A 27,042-nucleotide genomic window follows, 5' to 3' on the forward strand; every position below is an offset into this window, starting at 1 on the left:
TCAAGTATGTAGAAATGAATTAACAAAACCAGAATTTTTTTTGATCTTTGTACCACAATAGTCTCAAGTTAAATATCTCAAACTTTTCTAAAATAGTTATACTAATTTGCAGCACTGATCTTTTAAGTGGCATTATCATTTTGGGTAAAAATTTTATTTATTAACCGTAAATTTCTAGCTGAAAGTAAAGAAAATATTGGTAATTTATTTCAACTTTATTTTGTCACTCTGAACCAAAACTATATCTATATTTTTTCCAAGTAAATGCCAGACAAGTCTATGGCAGTCTAATTGCTTGTTCTTTCTACCATTAATTTTATTGACCTCTATCACTTTCCTTTTTAAATCATTACATGAATATGCATTTGATGTCTAACACACAATTGGATTAAGACATTTGTCTTCATAAATCAAATATTCTAATTTGCTCCTTTAATTGAGTTCTTTAATACTGATTAGAAGGCCAAATCTGAATATATTCAAAATATTTCATTTAACCATTTGTCTAAGGAGGAGCCAGTAGGCAGTGATTGCAATAGAAGTGAGATATGAAAACCAAGTCAAGAAAATCTCAGTAGTTAGAGCCATATACTTCCAGTGAAAACATTGTAATAGAGGCAAAAACTGTAGGGAAGGAGAAGTATTCAATATCTAGAAAGACCAGTAGATTTCTTTAGTAAATCAATTCCACACAAACTTATTAAAAACCTAAAAATGCTTACTTTAGTAAATTATTTTCATGTGTTTACAGAGAGATGGATCTGTGAGGCTGTGTAGCAGATTAAACAACAAAAATAGGATCTACCTCTAATTTTATTTTTTTTCTTTAATCTGGATAGAGCAATTAAAAAAATGCCTTTAGGCATTGAAGCATTAATTTCACCTTAAGCGTAGCTGTGATAGATGCTCACATGAAAACAAAAAATTAGGTGATGGTATCAAGCAGTCATCACCGTCAAACCCTGACTACTCAATACTAATAAACATTTTGTAGCATTTAGGGGGAAAACGTAAGGGAGTAGTAACTCATATCCACGTAGGATAGAAGCCTAAAAACTTTTATATGTTACATATCTGTAAACCTTTTTCACTTTTCAGACTCTTCAGGCACATTTTGTTTTCCAAGCCTTCTGTGAATATTTGCGTTGTTTTCAAAACACAACCAGAGCATGAAAACAGCCTTAAGGGCATGAATGCACTATCACTCCCTGTTAGAAAAATGGAAAGTAAATCAGAGCACTAAAAGGGAGAAATTACTTTCCTAAAGAAAAAAAAAGCTTAACCAGGCCCTAGGAATTGTCATTAGTTAATGGGGATAAACAATCTACAGAACCAGTTAAGAAGAATTTTCCTGAAGTTACTGATCTTGCCAGCCTGCTTAGGTTGTTCACACCAAAAAGTGCAAACATTTTCTGAACTTGCTCCAGATGAGGGAATCAACTGAAAATTAAGAAAATGACCAATAGTCACAGACCTTCTCAGTAATCTGTAAACCAGGGACTGGTAGTAATTACATTGTAAGATAAAAGATGCATGGTAAAGCCAAATTTAAGTTACTCAGGGTTGACATCTACTGTGCAAAATTAATGACTGATAAATGAGATTAAATAAAACAAAGCCTAAGGATGTGTTTTAAAAGACTATAGTGTCAACTTGAACCTTTAGGTTGAAACTCATTAGACTAACTTGAACAGATTTTCTTTTGTTCTACATGTCTCAGTATTGCTGGCTTGAGGAAGAAATACATCAAAGAGGCTACTTCAGGCTCAGAAAACATGAGGAGAAGAAAGAAAAACAATGTATGGCTATCTTATCATCTAGAGTTGTAGCTGGCTACAAACAACATTCAAATTAATTTCCAAGCTCACAGTAAGTTCCCACAAGCTCCTGTTATCAACAGAGAATTTCTTCAAGTTCAAAAACCCCCTGACTACTGCTAGCCATTAAGTTCGTCAACTTTTATCCAATAAAATGGCCAAGGCCCTTTAAGAACCATCCCCATCAGCCAGATTGTTCTTCCTCAACAAAACTTTGTCTAAGACTTGGTGTTACTCTCTCATTTTGTGCTTTGAAGCTGAGGAAATTTTTTATACTATTACATGACAAAAGCCTAGCAAGACAATAAGTCCTTAGCATAGCTTGGAAGCCTGGTATAATGCACGCTTAACAACAGCTGTAGCCACCCAAAAAAACCTGCTGATTATATAATCATCTTAAAACCCTGTGTAGGTTAAAGACTTAAATGTTGTCAATGACAGCTAAAGACCAAAGCAGATATTTGTTAATCCTCCTCTTATTTGAAAGAAACGATAAATTAAATAATACATTAGTGCAGTATTAGGTGGCTTTTTGCTCTTCTGATTAATCTTGGGTCTTATTGAAGAACTTGACAAATGTTTTAGATGTTTAACTAATGAACTTGAAGTTGGTCTTCACAGCCTTCCTCCTGCTGTGATTTTGTCTGCAGAAAATTTTTTTTTAAGAAACATAAATATAATATTTATTTGGAGTGTTTTATTGGGAGTCAAACTAGTGTTAAGGAGAGATATTAATCAAGTCACCAAATGAGTAAGGATGAGAATCTTAGCACAATTTATATATTGCATGTTCTGTGTTTCTGAGTACTGAGCTGGTTATGTTCTGCCTTTTTCTCGTTGAACTAAAACAAAGGAAGTTTTAATTTTATCAAAATTCACTATTCCTTGATTGTTTATATTAAAAGTTAATTATTTGCTTCTATTAATGCAAATGCCATTAACCACAGTATTTTGGTTTTTCTACATTCACCTGAGCTGTCCAAGGGATGCTAAATTTAGTGTCTCAGAGAGAACCCTTTACCCTCAGGGTCTGCATCAATTTATGTGCCATATTACAGCAGATTCAAAAAAAAAAAAAAAAAAGAAATGAAAGCTCTTTTTAAAATGTTGCAATGATTTCTGAAGAAACAGCTAAAGGAGGTAATTCTAAATGAATAAAACTTTTCCCAATTAGCTGAATGGGGAACATTGGGTTTGTACCAAATGAAAGAAAACACAAACTAATCTTCAGACCCATAGTTTCTCTGCAATTCAGTGTAATCTGAAATAGACATTTCTTCAGTTTGAAGAGGAGATATTGTTTTTATGACATTAAATATGAGACTTTAACACACAGTACTTGCTGAAGTAGAATTTACCTTTATTTATTGTTTTGTTTAATGGAAAATGAAGGCAGTTCAGACCCAAAATATATGCTGTCTTTTCTACACACAGAAATGTATGAAAAATCCCCCTTTATCAGGGAATCCTTATTGAAGAACAGAGAGTGAAAAGCTGTGCTGCTTTGATATTTTAGAGTATCTAAGGGTTTGTTCTTAAAAAGGATTTTTTCTGATTTCATATACATAGACTAATTATGTGGTTGTTTACAGTTCAGTTCGAAACATTTTCAGTAAGTACTAAGGTAATTTCTCTCTTTTCGTTCAAATTTAGAAGAAAAACATAATTAGGTTTCAAATGGCTTCCCTAAAAACAAAAATAGAGATTTAGAGATAACAAACTTTCCACAAAAACTTTCAGGAGATAATAAATTCCTAGGAAAAGCTTGAAGGTAAAAAGGAAAAGACCTGTTCCTGCCAGGAACAAGGACAGAAGGACTCTAACTGGAAACTGGGTATTTTAACTCACTTTGTAGGGTTTCCACCATTACTTTTATGGGGGTATGTGTATGCTAAACAAATGCATCTTTCAAATATCTGTTCTGAGATATCTCTCTTTTCTTGAAAATCTTCCACTAGTCTTCACACCTCTCTTCCTTGCCAAACACGGCAGAGCCAGTATTTTCCAATCCTTTGGAAATGGCAGTCTCCTCACTGCCTCTCCTCTCCCAGGCACCACTCTCTCATGTTACTTCCTAAGGCCAACAATAGCTTTTGCTGCCTCCCAGGCCCTGCTATAATTAACTCAGGCATCACCCCTGTGATTTATCTTGGTCATCTGAGTCCTAGCAAAACCAATAATGTAATGGGTTAGATCCATTAGCAAATCAGTCCATTACAAACACAAAAATATGAGTAAGGTGATGTACATTTCTTTTCTTCATCCACTTCCAGCTCCCACGAGCATAGCACCTTAAAAATAGTACTTGGACTTCTACTGTTTATAGCAAGTCAAAGTTCATATGCTCTAATCTCTTCCTACTATTTAGGTTACTCAAAGAAATCTTCCTGTGTATCTCTCTACTTGGATATATTAGGCTCTGTCTGGGGAAGGGAATGAGAAAACTCAAATTACCACATTAGTAGTTAAAATAAACAAACTCTCCTGCTGATTCCATCCAGTTAAGTATGTCACCTCATGGGGGGCTAGCACATGCCAAGACAACACATTTGGCTCAAGAACTTCCTAAAATATACCTCACCAAAGGCACAGTCTGGCAAGCATTGCTAATTGTGTTCTCAGCTCTTCTGGTCTTCTGTAACTTGTCAGAGCAGGCACATATAATGCTTGGCTTAGTCCTAGCAGTTTAATTTTTAACAAAGCATGGGCATGGTGGGCTACAGATAAGCTTAATGAAAACTGGACCTGAATAAAAGAAGTAAAGACTTCAGATTTACACCTTTTTCTATTTTCTTTACAAATGTTCCAGAAGTAAATAAATACTGTTGCCCTAAAATTTTCTTTCAGTATTCCTTTCACAGGCCTATTATCTTCAACTTCAGGAATTCTTTCCATGGTCTCCATTCATTAGAATTGGTCTCTCTTGCATTCAAACATCCTGGCAGATTTCACAGTAGGAAATTACTGAAAGAAACTTCTCCCAGACAGCTTTGCAGCAGGTTTTACACCATGTCTAACTGTAATTAAGAATGTCTCTTTCCTCTATAAATTTATTCTTTTATCTGCCATTTTCCTTCACTTGTAGACTCTTTAGTCTTCTTTTGTGAGTCATTATGACAGCTTTTACATTTAGTTCTAAACATAACTGGTTTTATTGTGTAAGGAAACGACACAATCTATTTAAATTTTTCTTATCGTTTCTTATAAAAAATGTTAAATGTAATGTGCTATTTAAAACTTTTTTACTTGTGAAGTCACAAAACATTTAATTCTGGAAAAAACAATGTTCGCTAGAAAAACTCTGCTTTGTATTCTCTGAAATACTAAGAATTTGATACTCATCTGCTTCACATAAACCAATGCATTTAAAAGAGAAGCACAGATTTCCTGGGAAATACAAGGTTTTGTACTATTCTCTAATTAACTGTTTTGATTACCAATTTAATCTATATGAATATTTACATAGGATTACTTTAAGCATTCACTAGAGCCAAAAGGAAAGATGCCAGGAAAAACAGTATTTGCATGAGAATCTGGAATTCTATATCCAATTTTACTGTACAAGTCCAACATATGACCCTTGAGGATTTTCTTCCCTTATCAAAAAATATTAGAATAAAATAAATTAGACAGGACAGGGACATTAGAGAAATATTTCATCGGAGAGTGCAACATGCAAAGACTTCAGATAAATGAGTTCTTCACCACGTGCCATTTACCAGCCCCAAGTACTGTGAGTAAAAAGAGTAGAAAAGAGTCCCAAATTTTCCATTATCATAAAGGATAAAAGTGTGCATAAGTTTTGAGGCACGTTCTTGAATAGTAGAAGCACTGTTACTGCATGCTATGAATAAACAATTAATGAAGTAACTGTGTTTAGGAATGCATTTACTCTGTGTGAAAATACCTGTCATGTAAACTCATCCTTTTTTAAGATATCTTTGAAATTCCTAAGAACAAATTGCAGGTTGTTTAAAAAAAAATCTGCAAATAGTTATTCATCTATATTAGAGACACAAGTGTACCTAGGGTTAGAAAAAATTCATGCCTTACTTTAAATCTTTCTGAATGTCTGTCTCATCAACAGAAATAACAATGATTTTAGAATTTTATCACTTTTTTCATCCTCAGACTACAGTAATAAAATCATTGCTTTAAGTAATTCCTTTTCACTTTAATTGCAGCTTTTTAAAAACAGGTTAATAACCATCCATATTTAAACTGTAGATTTTATGAGTTATACTTATTATGCAAACCATTAAATTTTTATAGTCTTTGCAGAATAAAATAATCATTGATCTTTTTCATCTGAGTGCTATTAAGGCAAAGGGTGTAAACATCAACCAATTAAAACACTATTTAAGATGTTTTACAAAATGCGTTATAAAATTTAGTTTTAAGTAATTTCACTCGTCAAGACTTGACAAATCTAAAGAGTACTTAATTTAATTTCCTTTATGAAAATGTTTTACATTCCAAGCAAAATCCTGAGGGACCCTCAGTCCCCATAAAAGGCTGTGCTGTTGTCTTTGCCTTGGGTACCATGACTTCCAGCACTAATTTGGCTCCCAGTGCAGTGCCCTCCAGCAAATGTCTAAGGCAGGACAAGATGACTCCAAGTCTACTCTTTTGCTCTTCCTAATCACCAGCTAAGCAAACAAGAATGTGGGGTATTTAGATCCTGTTTATTGCCTAAGGAACAAGTAACCACTTAAGCAAATTTTAAAAATACACTGAAAACAAAGCATATAGTATGTCATTTTATGTATTAGTATGTGTAGTCCTTTTCCCAGAGATAGATCACTTCCAGCCTGCAACACTGCTTACGAAAATGTCTTCAAGTTTATACTCCATGGCCTCTTTTGTGGCCATTTATGCAATAGCAGAGTTATGAGCTTGTACAAACAGGGTGTTTGTGGCTCAGACCTGTTTAATTATGGGCATGAGAATTGGAAGAGAATGGTTAGAATAGTTAGAAGTTCACCCATTCTCATGTGATAAGGGGGAGTAGCACAAGCAGCTCTTCCTCAGAAACAAGGTGCTGAGTCACTGGAGAGTGATACACTGTGTGAAAAATCCTGAAAAAACCTGTGAGCTATCAAACAGATGATGAAAGGGCATCTGTGATAAGCTCAGCTTCCACAAAGAGCAACATCTTACCTGCACCCAAAAAGTATATACAATCTGCAGGTGGCCAAATGACCACCAGCACTGAGGTAAAGGTAAGGACCTTGAATGAGGCCATGGAAGTGAAGAGAGACAGAGATGGCAGGTGCAGAAGGCCAAACACAGTCAATGCTCTTTCACACATGCTTACACAAAAGAAATCTTCCAGATAAATCAAAGCAGATTAACCAAAGACATGCATTATACTCCAAAAATTGGACAGCAACCAGGAAATGGGTATTTTATTTGCATCCACATTACAGTTACAGAGATGAATTCAAGGATAGGTATAATGTTCAGCAAAGTGAAATGACAAAAATACAGGCTATCTTAAGATAACCTTATTATTTGCCTCCCAGAAGAATACACACCCTAGAAACCTGAATTTCTTCAGAAAGCAATCATAGAAGGTCAGAGCACCCTTGATACAAATTTAACTTAAATAAAAATAAAAGTTTTTAATTGATATTTTTATGGCAGCTGCCCATTTGTACTCAATAAACTCCTTGAAGGTCTCAAGGCTACTGTATCCTATGCTATGGGAGGTGACAGCTGCTCACCATAAGCATAGGAGACTGCTGATTCCCTAAGTGGAACATAATCCTAAAACTGCTCAAATAAGTTTTGGTAAATCAGAGAGAGAATGGGTTGTGTTGAAATGAACCTGTAAAGATTGTCAGGTCCAATCCCCTGACCTTGGCAAAGACATCCTTCATCAACCAGGTTGTTTAAGTCCCACTGAACCTGACCTTCCACATTTTCAGTGATGGGGCATTTGCAAATTAATATTTTTAATAATATCTTATTATAATACAACCTAATATCTTTTAAGAGCCTCATTGATGGCATCGACAGAGGGATTGGGTGCACCCTCAGCAAGCTGGCAGATGACACCAAGCTGAGTGATGGTGTTGACACACCTGAAGGATAGGATGACACTCAGATCGACCTAGGCTGGAGAAGTGGTCCTGTGGGAATCTCATGAGGTTTAACAAGACCAAGAACAAAGTGCTTTTGCTGGGTCAGAGCAACCCCAATATCAGCACAGGCTGGGGATGAACAGATTGAGAGCTGCAGCATTGACAAGGACTTGTGGGTGATGGTTGACAAGAAGCTGGACATGGCCCAGCATGGTATCTCAAAGCCCGGGAAGCCAGTCCTATCCTGGGCTGGATCCAAAGCACAGTGGGCAGCAGGGCCAGGGAGGTGATTCTGCCCCTCTGCTCCCCTCTGGTGAGACTCCACCTGGAGCACTGCATCCAGCTCTGGTGTCCCCAGCACAGGAAGGATCTCTTTGAGCAAGTCCAGAGAGACACCAAGTTGATCAGAGAGATGGAGCATGTTTCCCAAGAGGAAAGGCTGAGAGAATCGGGATTATTCAACCTGGAAAAGAGAAGGCTTCAGGGTGACCTGATTGTGGCCTTCCAGTACTTGAAGGGAACTTATAGGAAAGATCAGACAAGACTATTTACAACAGTATGTAGAGACAGGACAGGGAGGAATGGGCTCAAAATGAAAGAGAGTAGGTTTAGATTTGATATTAGGAAAAAATTATTTACTGTAAGGGTGGTGAGGCAATGGAACAGGTTGCCCCATGGGACTTAGTCAAGGCCAAGTTTGATGAGGCTCTGAGCAACCTGGTTTAGTTGAAAGTGTCCCTGCCCACAGCAGGAGGGTTAGAACTAGATGATCTTCAAGGTTTCCTTCCAGCCCAATTAATTATATTATCATATGATTCTAAGAACTTCTCTGGACAAATTGTTCCAATGCATCACCACTCCCATTGTAAATAATTGCTTCCACTGTAAAGTTACCCTCCTGCTTTTTGAAAACATTTCCCCCTAGTCCTATCACTACAGGCCCCTGTAAAAACTCTCTCCCCATCTTTCTTCTAAGTGCCTTTCAGTACTGCCGGGCCACAATAAGCTCACCCCAGAGCTTTTCTTCTCCAGGTTGAACAACCCCAACTCTCTCAAGTCTTTTCTCACAGGAGAGGTGTTCCACTGCCCTGACAATTTTCCTGACCCTCCTCATAACCTGCTTTAATACATCGCTGCCTTTCCTTGGAAGCAAGATGCTGTCCTCCAGGTGGGGTTGTATGAGAGTAGAATAGGGAGGAATAACCTCCCTTGACCTGATGGCCGCACTGCTTTTGATGTAGACCCAGCTAAAAATTGTCTTTCTGGGCTGCAAGAGCACATTGCCAGGTCATGATCATTTTTTCATGCATCAATACCCCAAAGTCCTTCTCCTCTCAGTCCTTGGAGCCGCCAGTCTGTCCTGCTACCAGGGATGGCTCTGACTCTGCATGAACTTACTCCTGGCCTTGGACTTCATGAGCTTCACATGGGCCAAATGAAAGCAATTCAAAACACAGACCAGGAGCACTGCTAGAACATACGATAATTCTAAGAGAAAGGTAAGAAAAAAATTTGTGGTTTTCTGGGTTTAAACTTGCAGAAGGCCCAACTACAAATTGCAAACAGAGGCAAAAAAAACATTTAAAGGAGGTTGCAAAAGGACTGAGGTTAGATGCTCCCTAACAGTGCATCAAGTCCAAAGGACATAACAACAATGACTCTGGAGACAGGTCCCAGGGATCTGAGACACTACAAACAGAAATAACATCCATGCAGTCACAGGTGACAACATTTTAGGAACACTTATTTGTACCAAGTCAAAATATAAACTCTCGTCCCTGTGCATTACATAGAGCAGAGACCATATATAAAAGCAGCCAGAGTATGCCTGGAGATCTCAATCCAGGGTAATCCGACTTAAAACCGGAAAAAGACAAAAAGCTTATTTTCATGATGTCTTCTGAGCTGTAAATCTTTCCTCTGCATCAGGAAATCAGTGTTTTACTGGTATTTTAAACAGAACCCAGGGTGTAGCTTAAGGATTTAAGCGTATGGGAAATAAATCTGGCCAATTCAAATGACTGAATATTTCATACTGCTGTTGATTCATTCCCTTTTTGCAAGCACCAAATAAAACATCTGAATTGTTAGGATTTTCTTGAGTTTTCTCTTTTCCTAATTCCTGTACTTCTCCTGCAGACTTAATTAAGCATTCTAGGCAGCAATGAAAATGTAATTATAATAAAGAATTCCTGAACCCAGCCATTATTTTTGTATTGTTCCCTATTTTCAATAGTATTCAGCTAAACAGCAATGGAGATATAGATTGTAAAGAAGAGTATAGCTATCATACAGTTCAACTGCAGTGCTATATAAGGAAATGAAAAAGTGAAACTCTCTGTTTCTAGGTACATGTAAATGAGCAGTTACTCAAAGACTGGACCCAGAAGCAATAATCCCCTCTGTCTGACAAATGAAAAATTTGGTGCACTACAGTTCTCCACCTGATAAAGGACCTTCTCGTGGAAATAACATTAAAAATCTGCACAAACTATATTTTTACTGCCAAGTTCTTCTATATAGGCAATATTCCATTTTGATTCACATCAGACTTAGACCATTGTGTTGTTGCCTGATTATTCTCTTCTGGAAACAAAGCATTCTGACAGCATGTCATCACTACTGAACTTGAAAGGATTTTATATGAGGAAAAATAGTCTCGTTATGCTACTCTGCTCAATTAAGTCAGAAAGAATAAAACAAAACCATTATGTAGCGCCATACAAAAGATTTGACTTTATTTTGTAAATTTCAGGCTGATAATGTTTAAAAAAACCAACATGTATTTCAGAGTCCTCCTCCAGTTTTCACTATCAAAACACTACTTCTTATTCATAACATCTAGAAAATTGGCACATCATTTCTGCAGCACATATCTCTCTTCTAAATAAAATAACTATCCAGGACAAGAGCCTAAGGAACAGATTTTTTAAATCTCTTCTGACAGCTTTCTGACAGGTTTTCTCTGCATTTCCTGGCATAACCCTTCCCAGAAATATTTCACAGCAAGCAGGTTTTCTGCACTGTCCATTTCTATCAACAGTCTGGCCACAGTAGGAGAAGACTATACCTACAAACACAAGGTCCACCTCTATAAATAGAGAGTGTAGCCTTTGTGCTGCCCTGGAAGCTGCTGAGTTATTGCACAGGGCGGTTTTCAGGAAGCAAGGAGCACCACATTGGCACTCTAATCCAAGTTACCACTGGAGCCCAAACCTATGGACAAGGGACAGTGTTAACTCCTTCTCATCCTTTCCCATAACCAGGGGAAGGTGAAATAGGACTCTATTAATAATGGACATGGCATTATTATTATTATTATTATTATTATTATTGGCATAGAACAAGAAAACATGAGAATCAGGGAACTGAACAAGGATTACTACAGATGGATCATGAGAAACATGTTTGTAGGGTAACAGATCCATCCATGTTTAGTACAACTCTGGCATTGCCACTGCTCTTCCAAGTCATACTTTTCTAGTCAAAACTGTAGTGATGTTTCTTTCAAAAGCATGTTTATTTGGAAAATTTTCTATTAGCAACAAGGCTTCTATTTGGAGTTAGGGATGGAGCTTTTCAAGCAGCATCACTCCTGTTTTGAAGCATTTATTCAGACCTTCTACACTGTGCACCTCTTCCTTTACAGATTGTGCTCATACTACAAAGTGTGATAAAATATTTTTTTAGAACTTTTTCAGAAGGATGGTCAGCATATCCTTCAAAGAATAAACAAACAAGGAGTGCAATGCACTGTCCAATTTTCTGCCTTGTAATGGCAAATATCCTGCATTTCTAAACTTTAAATTCTGTCTCTTGCTCAAGAGACTGAAGTATATAATTCTGAGTGCTTTGGAAACAGGCAAAACCCAGTTTCTGATGCATCTGTGCTTTGGAGACTACCAAAAAGTCTACATAAGATTATTTCTGTCATAGGGTCCATCAGCTTAGGGCTGATGGTGATATCTTGCAAAACCTCTTCGACTAGAGACCCATCAATATTTTTCTACAAGTTAATTAACTTCTAAATTTTGATGCTTTGTGAAATTTCTGTGCAACAAACTATGGGCTCAAGAACAGAATATGGACATTCACATGCAAAGACCTGTACATGCTTTATCAGTTGTATTAAGTTTTGTATCTCTAAGAACAAATTCTTAGACGTACACAGACTTGCAGCTTCTCCCTCTGCAGATGAAAATGCAGAAACATAACAAATGTTTGCTAAAATATCTCAAACTATTTTCAGAGGAATTTAATTATTTTTCCAGTTCTCCAAAAATTTTCAAATTGTATTTTAAAAAGCTAGATAAGCATAATTTATAGCCATAGTTTCTCTTATTAAATAAAATTTAGCCCTTTAAATCCCATCCGATTGATTCATCTTTTCACATCAGATAAACTTGCAGAGAACCTGAGATTCTTCAGGGTCTGTTCCAGTGGGCTGTTTTCAGTTTAAACAGCTGTGTTGTTACAATTTCCTTTTACATGTGACTTGAGGGTACCCATTTGCTTCACAATTAAGAGCATAGCACCTACAAATGTTCAGCTAACCAGATTGTTATTGCTATGTTTGCTTTACGCTTTCTCCTATAAATAGAAAATGTTCCTCCTGAAATGGAATGGTTCAAAGGTTCAAACATCATCCTCCTAACTTTTGTCACGTTACTCAGTTTTTTTCTTTTTCCTCTACTCTCTGTCAGGGGATATTACTGATGAAGGTTTGCATACTCCATGTTATCTCTTCTAGTCTCTGCTTCAATGAAAGCTTTTGCCTTTGTGGAAACCAGTGCTGAATGTTTTCTACAGAGGTAGCCAGCAAAAACTGAGCTTGTTTTAGAGCAAAGTCATCAGTAACAAAACTTTCACACGCTTGTAATAACCTGAAGTAGAGTGACAAATGTTATAAAATACACCTTACTAGGATTATTTGCAATACTTAAGGTTAGTATTTGGTTTTATTAGTTCTTATGTACGCGTCTGACTTTCTCCACTGGTAAGCTACTCTTGCTTCCATCTCTCCTAATCTTTCTGAATCCTCAAATTCCCTGAAGATTGTCTTTAGATAAAATTAGAAGCGTAACTGTTTTATAAATGGGGGCATTCCTCTGCAAACATACAATACAACGTCAGCACTTCTGTCATGTGATTTCTGAGTGGAATTTAATATTTGAGCTGTGAATAGCTTATGACCTGTCCCATAATGTGAGATTCATCTAAATGTAGATGCAGCTGAGCCAGTCCCTCATTACAGACTGAATAGATGAATGAGAACTTTCAGCGTTCACTTCACTCCATGCCAAAGTATACATATAGCTTGCATTGCAAGCTACCTTTGTGCGTTTTTATCCATGCATAACTTGGAGAAATTGCTGATTTTTGTCCATTATAGTTTGTGAAGAAGTTTAGGCTGATTAGCTCAGATGCCCATGTCCATCACAACCAAACTCTCATGTTAATTAGGATTGCGAGAGACTACTTATTTTCTCTGAAACATGTCTGAACTTTTATTCAAGTTTCCCCTTGGTCATGGTGTTTTCAAGTGAAGGCTGTTGAAAAATAGCCAATAAGTGGCCAAAATTCTGGACTTCTAGCCTTTTGAGAAGTAGTCCAGACATGCTGCCAAACTCATTTGTTCCTGTGGAATTTGTTCCTGTGCGGGTCAAGAGGTCTTTAGAAATCCATTTCCTATGACTCAGTTTATGACCCTGATGTCTCAGTCAAGGGAAAGGCTAATTTATTGACAACACAAGAGAGAACATCCAGTTCAGGTGTTCAGGCGTTCTATTATAGACCACTTGCTTGACCTGGGTTTAGCCATAGAGCATAAATGATTCTCCAGTGACACTGCATAGGATTGCCAGTGTAGTCTATGAAGATAAAGCATCATCAACAGCTGTAGTTGATCGTGAAGAGCCATATTTACAAAGATAATTTTTTTTCATTAAATCCGTTTTTTTGCCTCACATTCACATACTGAAGCCCCTGTCAGAAGTTAAAGTCTAACATGATGTGTGGGTTAGCTTCCTCTTGGGTTGATAACAGTCAGCAGCTGATGCATCCCCAAAAGTTTTGTTGGCTTGGAGAGAATTTCTGGAACTGTGCAAAACTACTCAGCTAGTCTACACATTTGGAGGTTGCTGCTAACCATCCCTGGCATATGAGCTAAACATAGCAGCGTTCAATAATGTGCTGTTCACAAAGAAAATGGGAACACGGAGGATGATGCTGCATGTCAGCACGCATGATGAGAAGGCAAAGGTCACTTAGCAAGGCATAAACTATGAGCAGCAAGGCAGGTGACAGCAGCTCTGATGACAGCATCCTCACACTCAGGACTGACATATCTGCCAAAGGTGGACTTGGCAGATGGCCATACATCACAGGAAGCAGCATTTTGCATGGGAACAGATTTCAGAGTGCTGTTAAAAAGGGCTTCAAGTCTCACTCCTGAAAACTAGGCTCACTGTACCAGTGCTCTTACCAAATTATATGCTACTAGGATAATGTTCAGGAATAACGTGGATTTGATACGAGTCTATTTATACTTTCATACTTCCGAATTAATATAAGCATGACTTATACACCCCTCCCTCAAAATAATTATAGTAGCAAAGCAGTTTATGTATGAAGAAAGAAACTGGAAATTTATAGAGTAGCACAGGATTAACAATTATTAACATTCATCATTAAAATTCCATTTCAGTTATATAATTAAACAATTAGCAAAGCTATCTGAAGACTCTGAACCATGGAAAATCCCGAGCAAGAAAAATACAAGAAATTCTAATAGATATCTTTTAAAAATTCGGTTGGCCTATTGCATTAACTACAAACAGTAATCACAAAGCACAACTGGTTAAAAGACCTCAACTCTAATGCACACTAAACAATCTAAAGTTGTACCCATTTCATTATGGGTTATCAGCACCTTGGTTAAACCCAGCATATTTTAAAACTTTGTGGCATACTAACAGACTTTTTAAGTTTAAAGTTTACTTGTAATAGTAGTTCATTGACATATTGTTTCTCTGTTTTTAAGACTTGTAGCTTGTGGTTTCTCTGTTAATGCTGTGAATTTCTTGAATTCAAGACTGTATAAATAGTTTTGACAAATAGCATATTTTAATTACTTTAAAGGAAAATTAACATCAATGAAAGGTAAAAAAATAAACATTTAAACACAGAAATTTGCTATTGATTGCTATAACTTTTTTCTAGAACGCACATGTTCCTTTACTACTCTTGATTATTTTAATTAAGATTTCTACATGTCAATTAGAGTGTGTTCAGAATGGAAAATTCCACCCCTTCTCTGTCTCTCAAAGCAGGTAAGCACAAACGTTCTTAAGAGGGTTTGGGGTTGTTTTTTTTTTTTTGTATCTAGAGTACATGTAAATAAGGAAAAAAACATAAAGTAATTGCAAAGGGGCATAATTCTATAAAGTCAAAACTAACATAAAACCAATGTAGACACTTTTTTTTAGAGCATTAATTATCTCAGTCTGAAACAGGAAAATTGGAAGATTAATGACATATGTCAGTAAAATAATTAAAATACTAAAGGAATGAGATTTCTATAATCATACATAGCATGACTAAGTAAAAGAAAAAAGGGAGAAATTTATCCTAGCTTAAACCTAAGACATGAGAAATAACACATCTTAACCTGAAAAAAATACCCTGGATTGTTTCCCACTGAATAACTCATACAGCAGCTAACATTGTTCTCATACTCACTTTATTTGCCCTGACAGAGTTTGAGTTTTCTTCTTTAGGCTCTGTAAATTTTTAGTATTTCTCAGGAAGTGTGTTGGAGATGGGATGTAGAATCCCCATGTTCTGAAACTTTCCCTCTCGGAGAGTTGCAGTTAACTGTAAGTTAGTGAAGCTCTGCACGTCTTAAATTACTCTTGGAAATTCACAAGGCCTGGGACTGAATACAGCCTGGAACTTTATTGCATGTCACTCAGGATCATATTATTTTTTTCCTTCTACATTTCTTCTGACTAAAACCCAGGTAGGCTTCAATTTATTGCCTATCAGCGTGTCTGAAAGAGCTATTTGGCCTTCAGGAAGGGAGAGGATATTCCAGGTGTAATGGAGTACATAAAATCCGGCTTTGTGCCCATTTGAGTCTTCCATGGAAGCCATGGCTCAGTGTAACTGTTGGGAGAGTACTTACTGCATTGAAGTTGGGGAAGAGATTCACTGCTGCAGCAGTGTCCAGAGGAAACGGGAGGAACGGCTTAATATCCAGCGATGGCTGCAAGGGCGGTGCCGGAGGGCGCACAAGGGCTGGAAGAGCAGGGCTCTGGCATGTACCACCTGCACGTACAAAGAAACAGAAAGCATTCAGCAGGTGATAGGATTAGTGTGGGGGGATAAAACCAGCGCAGGCACACACTCACAAAGCAATGATAAAAGACAATATTACATCAAGCAAATATATTTTGACTTGTCCAAAAATTACTGCATTAGTGGAAAAAAGCACAACTGACTCAGTGATTGAGTTGGTTCTAATTCTTTGCCAGAAATTGCTTCATGTTTCAGTCTATGGTGATTAGAATTACCTTATAAACCATTTATTTCCATGGACAATCTGGAACAACAGTTCAGCGTATGTCTAACTTCCCTTGAGACCTTCAGCTAGTTTCACTCTCCTATAATTTCAGTGCATCACCCTACCCTCTTGCTCAAACCTACAAAGGCAGATTACTCAAAAGGTAAAGAAAGACTTGCTGTTCAGCTCAGCAAAAGTCACGTTATTTGCAGATTCCTGTTTTTTTTAATTAAATGCTCACTCGTGGAGCCAACGGCTTCTGTTTCAACCTAAACCTCACAAACACAACATACCTTGCTGCCTCAACAGTTGATCAATACAAATCTAAAAATAGTAGTTTCAGGAGCCACAGAAATTCTGTTTATGGGAAGGTAGCGATGGACACTTTTTGCTCTTTGCAAGAGGTGGAGCTGATTCAGACTTTGTGCAGCAGAAAGCTCCTCCCAGCTAACCACCAGCTCTGTGGGAACCTAATGCAAATGAAGAAATCCCCTTGCGTACTAACAAGGCACTACCTGTTTGCAGTGGACCCTATTTTGCTTCTTTGTTTGCCCCTGGCCATAGCCAGCTACAAGCTGGAAGGATCCAAGTTCATTCTCTGCTTTCAGTGTCTCTTATATTGGTTGCACTCCAAAACATCAATTCCCTGTTAATTAAAGACTATTTGGATCCTAGGAAACTGTTAAAATATGCCAGTGTTCTTCTAATCCGAGAGGCAGGCAACAGACTGTAAAAACCTGCTGGTAAGAGTCCAAGAAACATTGAAAAAAAAAGAAAGGGGAGTTTTACCCTACTCACTAAACAGGGACACAGGCAGACAGATCAACAGAGGGAAAGATACAAAATCTGCTTATTTTTTCCCTTGCATATCTGCACACATTTTATTAGACAAGTTGCATACATCCTTTAAGAGCGCAAATATAATATAGTCAGAAAGATATATGACATCTCTCCATATTTGGCCAGCAAATCTGCTAACAAGGTTTGTCATGTTGCACATCTAATTGAGGGCTAAAACCATAGGACTTAATTAACCAGTTCTAGAAGGTCATCCGAGTTGTGCTTCTAGATATATAATCAGCTGGAGCCAAATTTTGAAGACTGTATTTTTTGCCAAATTTCAACTCCTCTGTGAAGCGTTTCACTAAGAATCACTAGTAAAATAAAGGTAGTGGATTAGGGGTCACCGTAATCTCATGATATTTTTAATCCCAAGAACAGCTGCCATTTTTGGGGTAGTTTCTACATTGTACCTCAATGTAAGTGTATAAGAAATCAAAAGTTTTTGAATGCTGCAGCTAAGGATACAGGCAACAGAACAGCAGAGTGCAAGCAGCATAGAATTATCAAGTATTTGATTGCCATTGCTTTGGCAATTGTTACATTCCCATGACATGGTTACAAAAACACTGTAAAAATAAATCTAACAGGTCAGAATGATGATAAGGTAGTGTTGAACATGCCAATCATACTACCTCGGAATAGGAAAGACTCATAAAGGTACTTTTTAAAATGCTGGAAATACTTAGCTTTAATTATATAAAACTTTACACATCATGAAAGGAAGAAGTCATTCTTACTAAAGAAAAATACACATTGCGCCTGAGACTGTACAGAATCACACAGAAATTCCAAGGTGAACATTTGCCTGGCAACAGCAAAGAATTTGAGGCTAATCAAACATTCTGTACCTCAAAAATACAAACTGGACTGAGAAATGTCACCTGTGCTTGGGTTCACAGCTCATTGGCTGCATTATCTCAGTGCTACAGAGGAGAGCTTCGCAGGTCCGGATTACCTAGAGCATTGCTCTCCCAAACTCATCTGAGGTACCAAGCCACAGAGGACGAAATATTTCTCTTCTGTGATGCCTTCCTGTGGCATGACTCGGCACTCGCGCACCTGCTGCTGCCAGCCAGTGCGATGCAAAGCCATCTGGGGACGAGAACAAGCTTTAAATGGAAAAATCCAGCCAGCTCTGCAGGACCTTGGCTGGGACTCAGAGCCTCTGGAACAGAGTTTAAAATCTACCACAGTCCTGGCTACAGTGGCACAGAAAATTAGTATGTTCAGGAGCACAGCTGCTCTCTGTTTTTTCAATAGTGTCAGACATGTCCCTAAATGATGGAGCATGTGAGAGGCATCATGAAATCTGAGCCTTTGCTTAAGAACTTCTCTAATGTTTATGGCTGCAAAAATTAGCTTCTCTTTCCATTTAACATGTACAGAGCTGTAGTCTAGAATCAGCAACAGAAAAACTGAAGCAATGGCAACCATTTTTGTGACTCAGCTTAGCTTGTACAACCTTTGAGAACGCCAGTGTTAACTATTGCACACCTAATCCATTAGCAGAGGGATGGAGAGGGGCAGAAGACCACTGGGAAGAATTCTTGAAGAGTGTTCACAGACAAATTCCAAGTGTTACAGAACGTTGGATTACAACGAAGAACCATAAAATTTGCTTATGACGGTTTTGGTATTGTGTAGGACGTTTCTCCACAAAGACCTCCGAAACATTCCCTGAGCAGAAGCAGCACTGCTGCTTAACACACAACGAGGGTGAAGGTTCAATGTCAGCCTCTTTACAAGCTTTCTACCAGCAAGGTTTGGATAGCATTGACCAATAAAACCAGGATAAAATCCCTCAACACTGATAGGTTTTGTCCACAGCCTGCACTTAATGCTCACTATTATTATTCTTACCTGAAATTCACATAGACAACCTTGCCTTTATGCGGGGCATGCTACACCTTAAAATGGCAGGATAATACAGTATTTTCTAATTCCAGCCGTACAAGTTAGTGATGTTAGAGTCTTGTGTCTTTCTAAAGAGGACGAGAATCAGATTCTAAATGGGAGATGAATGTTCGGACATTTCAGAAATTCACATCAATACTGTTGCCTTAATTTTCTTTGTAGGAAGACCAAGAATAATGCTACTTAGGAGCTTAATCGGCTCAGCATTTTGCCCAAGTTTGAAGTAATCATTTGTTTCTTTAATTTTCAGACAATTTAAATCACAGGCAAGATAATCTCTTGGACAGAGGCACTGGCTATACATCCAAAGTAAATGTGAGCACACAGGTTCGGGGGAAAGCTTGCAACAAACCTTTGCCCCTTCATATATCACATTGAGCCTGTTTTTGAGAACTCCTCCAATGTCAATCAATCATGTTTGCACAGGGATGCAGTTCTATGTCTCCAGCTGGGACCAGACATTTTGCCCTACCACTGGATAATCTGGTTTGAAATATAACACCGTGTTCTGGGCATAGACAGCCCATGTGCTACAAAGGCACGTGAGCAACATGAGGTTCATGCTCTTGGTGACACAGCACAGTCAGGTGGGTTCTCCTGAAATCACTGCTGATGTGAACTTAATCAGCACAAGACTTCTCTTGCCTGAACCAAGGGAAAATGACAGAAACAGATGAAGAGAGGATTCCTGCTCGTTGTGCCTCAAACTGTCCATTCCATGAGGAATTGCCTTTTTTTTTTTTTTTTGAGTATGAATGAGAACAAATACTGGTGTGTCTGTCCTTTTCCCTGTTTCCCCTCTATCCCATTTTGACTTAAGAGACCATGTTTCACTGTGGAACTGAAAATAGATTTTAAAATGAGAATCATTCTCAAAATAAGAAACCATGAGTCATTAAAAATGCTTAAGTTTTAAATTTATCTTTGTAATTTTTTTTGGTGACAATTCTTTACAAAAAGTTAACACATTCTGGGGGAAATTTTGCTTTCAACGAAATAGCACTTACTGAAAAGGAAGTTTCCCGTGTAAATTTTTGTGCCCAGTTCACCTGAAATTTTGCTTGGATCATTGTTGAGTAAAGAGTATAAACAGCTGTGAGTACTCACCCTAAAACCTGGATTAAGAGACTCACAGAGACTGAATATAAACATAGGAAAACAAACAAAATAGCCCTAGAGTAAACAGACATCATAAAGCAGGGTGGTTTTTCATACAGGATAATAAACAGCAAATTTCCTTAATGTTTTTCAAGAAGGCCAAGAGCCCCATTTTTCAGGTTTCCTAACAAACAGCTCAACAAATTGGCAATAGTCTCTTGTTACTTGTGACTTGGCTATAGCGAAAGTTTTGTTACATCTTTCTCTGCACAGTCTTTCCTCATGCACACCTTCATTCCCAATACCTCAAATTTAAACTTAACTGCAGATTTAGCTTCCAGAAAAAGAATCACAAGATGCATTATCAAATAGTCTCCCCTAAGGAAGAATCTAGCTCAGCTCTTGCAGACACAAAAATGTAGATAATTTTTTGCAATGCATTTGAAACTCGGAGGTATGTAAACTGGGCAGAAACTCTAAACTAATACCCCATTAATCTAAATCTTTTGCAGTTCTTCCATCACTAACTATTACCACCATAAACACTGAGTGAAAAAGCAAATCTCTGCAGAATTTTATTTTCATTCTTTCACTACTTTGCAAGTTTTTCCTTCTGTCCATGTGCACAGCTATTTTGAATACAGCAAAGACACTCAACTAATGTACCCTTTCCCTTCCTTCCTAGAGTCTGAGTTGGTTTTCAGGATCATAAACTGGTTTCTCTAAGATATGGATATTTCCATGTTTTGCAATCCATCTCACACCTCTCTTAATGTTTCCATGATAACTTATCTGAGGTCAAAAAAATATACACATTGTGCCTTGGCAAAAGCTCAGAGAACCTTTCAGCTGGTATGACTCAGTGGAGAAGCTGGGAAAGTACCACACATTTTTAACTGAAAAGCTGACTTTTAGGAGGCTTTAAAAGCACTTCAAAAGCTATAATTAATAATGTTTATATAGGAACCTAATATCTAATACTACACATACACTAAGCATTAAAATTTATCCTAGAGACCCTGAGCAAAACCAGGAATTTTCATAGAAAATGTTCAAAAACAATGACTCAGGCTGTTTTAAAGTATAAAAGGGAAAGGATATGTGGGGAGCTCATGGTCAAGCTTATAAATTTTAATGAGCTTACAATTGGATAACTCAATATTAGCTAGAACTTTTAATTTGTTATGAATCAAGTTTTCCAGTGGGCCAAAGGAAAGGTATATTTGGAAGGATTTTTTTTTTGAAAAGACAATAAAGACACAAGCATTTAAGAACAGCAGGCCATCCATGGTGAATAATGCTCTTTTGTGATCTAAAATAACAGATATCACATCTATATTTTCACGGAACCTGATAAAACAGGAATATCCAAAACCAAAAGAATAAAATTCTCTGGCACCTAAAAGAGAAAATATGACATGAATTGTAGATGTGGCTTTTAGGAATTAGTTTAATGTAATTTGTCATGGTCCATAATCACTAGGGTACTCCTTTTTATCACTGTATGGTAACCTTCATTTTTACAACAGATACTTTTCTCAAAAACTGTTGAATGGTCCCTTTAAAGGTAAATTCAGTTCCAGAATGAGTACTACCAGTGATCTAACCAGGCAGGGAAAAATGAGACTCAATCACCGAACTAATTAGTTGTAGTTGTTGTAATAAAGTGTCTAAAATATGAACTCAGCATACAGAAAGTTAGCTAACATGCAACCTGTATTTTTTATGTGCATAAAAAGATAAACTTTTGATTTTGAATATTTCTTTTTTGCAGGTTACGTATTATTACCTATGAACTGAAAGGAGATTAGATGTAAACAAATTACATGAATGAAGAATTTAGTGCTCAGAAAATCTATTTTCAGACTACATTTATAGACATAGAACTCAGGTTCTTGAAAAGGTTTTTTATCATTTCGAATGGTTTGTTTTTTTTTTTAAATTTATTTCTTTTAGAAGTGGAAATAAGAATCTAAATGCGCTTTTGACTTCTGTATTGTTCACATACTCTTTTTGGAGAGTGCTTTCATTATTTAAAAATCTCAAAAAAATCCTTAAAAATATGACAGTGGCATTTAAACACAATTCTTTCACATATAATCACTCTTAGGTCCAGAAAAGAAAGAAAAAAAACCCCAACTGTATTAAATATTTGAAGCCTACTTGAAAAGAAGAGCCTTCAAAATGGGACTCCATCCACACCATCCTCCATCCTGCTGGTTCTCCTGAGACAGCTTGAGGATCAAGTACACTATGTGGCCACACAAGCTTTTCTTTCACAGGTTTTGCTGTTAGCAATGCTAGCAGTGGCTAGTCACTTTGAAGAGGATAAATGCAACACTGTCTCAGCTGTGGAGATCTTTGAGTAATTGATTTTTTTCAGCTCACTGGCCAAACCAAAAAATAGCGACAATTAAGGGGGGGAAAACTCCACCATTGTGTCAGCTGAAACTTTTCTTTCACCTAAAATGTCACCCTATAGCTCCTCCTTAGATACTTAACTGTTTTTATTATTTAAATATTGGCAAAATTCAAACATCCAGATTCAAACAACTCAAAGTGACTCATTACAAAAATATTTTCTTCCCTTCTTTATTTTTTTTTTCCAGATTGGCACAAATCAGTACCCACTGTTTATTTATAGACAGCATTTTTCAGCACATACTCTGTTCACCTGGAAAGTTTGAATCAACTCTGGTCATTTGCTGCTATTCAAGTATTATTTTTTCTAGAGAAAATATTTGTTCTCTGGTTCCTGCAAAGTGAGCTAGTTTGGAAAAATAATTCTTTTTATTATTATTATTAGTTTTAGAAGCCTGCAGCTATGCATCATGCAGTGTTTTTTAAAGTCATTTCTTTCACACACACTAGCATTTTGAAACACATAAGAACATATATCCCAATAATTTTGATTGGAAAATGTACTTCTCTAGGTGTACAGAGGAGTAATCTCTCTTTTCATTATGTAGAAACCTTTGAAACTACTATTATGATGCTGGACTGGGAAAATGCAGAGACAAATTTGCATACGTAGTCTGATGCCCATTATCTCCTGTCATTATTTCCTTTACTTTGCTCAACAGAGGTTTCTGCTCCCCTTTTGCTACCTTTTTCCCTTCTGTTCCTTTATCATCTGCATTATAGGAAGGTGGGCCCACCTTAGAGACAATCACTGTTCTGACTGAATGGGACTGAGGTGCTCAGCGTTGTGCAGATCTCACTCACCTCAGGCCTCAAGGTTAATTATTGTCAGAGCCCCTGTTAACCCCACAAAGTATCACCTCTTTTGCCCCATATCTAAAATATGCCACGGGCCCCGGGCAACAATCTACTGAATAAAATACTGGTGTCTATTGTTTTGGATTTTTACATAACAGCTACTGAAAAACCATGACCTGAACTTCAGTACCTAATACTGTCAAGCAAAAAATTTGTCTAACCCACTATGGGCCACATCTTATACAGATTTTAAGTTGCACAAAGGCAGAGACTTAGCTTTTTATTTTAGCAACATGACCTACCTAATTGAGCTCTTCAGAATCCTTTGGGCTTTTACTGCTGGTCAGACAAATTTGGATTTTTTTTTCCCCATTGGAAACTGTTGGATCACTGAAAGTTACATGATCCGAAATGAATGTTCCACTTTCTGTAAAGTTCTGTCTGTTTCTAGTATAAGGAAACAAATAGAAATTGTCCAGTTTGGTCAGCATGCTATTTGCCAGCTGCCCATACCAAGTACCAACCATGCCAACTATCAGAGAACCAGAAAGCCCAAGAGAGAAAGTCATGGCTTTGAAGAAGACAAACTAGAATACCCATGAACCTCAGCTCTCCTCCCTCTTGAGAATGGAGAAGCTTTTAATTTCTATTTGCCTTACAAAAAAAATCAAATATTAAATACCCAGCAGCCTTACTTTTTTCTCTATGCAATTCCTGTCTTAATTCTCTAGACACTTCTACCTGGCAAGAGATTATCTCAATTTTTCAGCTAGGAAGAAACCTAGGACAAACAGCAAAAGTTTTCTTCTCAAAGCTTACACAGGAATATGTGGCAGACAAAGGATCTGACCTCTAGGTCCCCAAATTTAGTGCTCTGAGCACTGTAGTATCCTCTCCTGGTTGTAGGCTAACAGCAAACTGAATGTGCTTTCACTTAGACTAGAATGATCTCATAGACAATGTCAAAACTTGCTCTTCCTTCGGTGCCATAAATGCTGGAGGGAAGAGGAGTTCACCAATGAGTCTACAGCTGCACTAATGATTCTATTTTCTTTTGGCAAACTACATATTCCCAGCTCTATTTTACAGTTTCTTCCCATACTGCTCGTGTTTCGTACTACTTTGTACTTTCTTTGGTAAGAAAGCAAATCCAAGGAAGCAAAATGCCTGCCTTGCACAGGGTGAGCTAGAAATGTACAGAGACATTTCTACCACCATGCTGTAACACCAGGACAGAAAAGAGGGCTGAGAAGGGACCTCATCAATGTAAATAAGCGTTGGAAGGGAGGGTGTCAATAGGATGAAGCTGGGTTCCTCTCAGTGGCGCCAAGCAACAGGACAAGAGGCAATGGGCAGAAACTGATGCACAAGAAGTTCCAGGTGAACATGAGGAAGAACTTAACTGTGTGAGTGACTGAGCACTGGAAGAGATTTTCAGAGGTTATGGAGTCTCCCTCATCAGAGATACTCAAGAACAACCTGGATGCAGTCCTGTGCCATGCGCTCTAGGATGACCCTGCTTGAGTGGGGAGATTAGACCAGATGACCCACTGTGTTCCCTTCTAACCTGACTCACTCTGTGTTTCTGTATAAAATATACGTTTCCTTTTTATTCTCATCATGATCTTGGCTAGTTATTCCCACATAAAGCAGCTATCCTAGCATGATTTCTAGCCGGCAGCAGAAAGATTTACTTTCAGACTCAAGCTAAGGTGGGAAGCATGGGTGTTTTGAGAGGAGCACTACAACCTGATGAAGTTAGAGGAAGGTCACAGTGTTACAAATGTGCATTTCCCCAAAACTGCATGCACAGTGTTTCTCGACACCTTTCAGCCTACAGACACATTTTGTGACACTGTTGAACTGACTGCACCATTATTTACTGACACATCGTGGATGTTTCCTAACCAGTGGGTCAGTATATGATTCGTAGCTTCTATTGGAGACATTTGAGATCTTATCAGATCACATCCAGCAAAAATGTGGTTACAAACTAACTGGATCTAAACACTGAAACACATGAAAATGTTGAAGGCAATTAAGATGCATCCCAAAGTGTGCTCCCCTGATGTCACAGTCTCCTGGTAGATCCTAACCACAAAGGCTCAAAAAACCCCCACCACAAATAAATAAGCTAAGCAAAAATACAAGCATCAGCCAAGTACTATAAAAATCACATTAATTTTAAAGCTTTATGCTTTTTGACATTTTAAAAAGTCTTTGACCTGGCATATTCTGCAGTTGGATTTTTCTGATGGTTTTATAAAGGTCATGTTTATGGTATAATGAGCACAAATTTCCAAGGCTTATTAATCAGAAGAACCCTGTATTGCAAACAGATTTTCAAAGAATTTTTCATTTTTATGAATATATTGAATAATATGAATATATTATCAGCTTAAAAAGTGCCATTTTTCAAAAGCATGCTTGGGGAAGAAATAACTATTAACTTTTGGAGTATTTACTTGAAATGAAACAAGCGCATGACTGAGAAGAATATATAACTAATGTCATGAAATGGACACACTCCACTAGTAAACTCCATGAAAAAAATTCTCTGTAGCAATGCATCTTCTCTTCAGAAATAATAGTTCCATTTAGCATTAATAATTCACTGGAAAGTGGTTTTACACATTTGTAACTGCATAGCACAAAGTAAGTGGAACTTAATGACAAGTTACTGCATGTTTCCTGGGTACCACTTCACTCTTCTGCTAGCTGTCAAATCTCAGTTGCTTTACCAAATAACAGGTAGATCAACTTCAGAAAGGGATTAAGTTAGGAGAAGGATGGCAGAATCCAAGCCAAAAGAATGAAGTCAAAGCTAGCTCCACAGAAGGAGCAGAAGGAAAGAAAGGAGAGAGGTGTTTGAGATCTTATCAGATCACGTCCAGCAAAAATGTGATCTCTCTGCCACTTTTTTAAGAAAAAAAGTGGCAGAAAGTCTATGGTTTTGCAGCTGCACTTGGCTGTTGGTCTTACAGGTAGCACACAACAATGGACATGAAAATACCCCTGTCAGCCTACGCCAGTGTCGCATAATCTGGACCATGATTCCCTCCCGAATAAACTTCACAGAGTTGCATACACAGGCCTGCCTATATGTATGTATGTGACAAAAACACATACTTATTGAAATAAAATAATATTTTTCATTTTTCTTTCCGATGCATAACAGCATAAATGCTTGCACAATACATCAGAAACTACCACAGTCTCAAAAATTTTGATTCACAAAAATCACCCTAACACATATGGGTTTAAAATTATTAGGTTTATGATCTTTCATAGGTATGTAAAAGAATAAGTGGAAAAACTAGAATGGAACCAAAAGCAAAGGATTTACTAACGGATAGTGACCAGTGCCACAGTAGATAGAAGTAGGTTTTACAGGACAGGCTCCCGGACATAAATAACTTTTCACTCCATGCTGATTTGTAAGGTACTTGTCAAGATAAATTATAGATCATAGTGTCATTTTTCCTGTATGTATGTATTTCTA

General features: G+C 37.4%; 1 protein-coding gene across 3 annotated transcripts in view; it reads right to left on the reverse strand.

The window, feature by feature from the left end:
• The window catches only part of ZNF385D (zinc finger protein 385D), a 408,882-nt gene that overhangs the window by 114,822 nt on the left and 267,018 nt on the right, over positions 1-27,042 (reverse strand). For all 3 annotated transcript variants that reach the window (XM_059846143.1, XM_059846162.1, XM_059846152.1), the window contains one exon: positions 16,089-16,231. In XM_059846143.1, the coding sequence (XP_059702126.1) occupies positions 16,089-16,231 (143 nt within the window). The remainder of the gene's footprint in view (positions 1-16,088; positions 16,232-27,042) is intronic.

Source organism: Haemorhous mexicanus, chromosome 1 (genome assembly GCF_027477595.1).
Source record: "Haemorhous mexicanus isolate bHaeMex1 chromosome 1, bHaeMex1.pri, whole genome shotgun sequence".
Taxonomy (NCBI): domain Eukaryota; kingdom Metazoa; phylum Chordata; class Aves; order Passeriformes; family Fringillidae; genus Haemorhous; species Haemorhous mexicanus.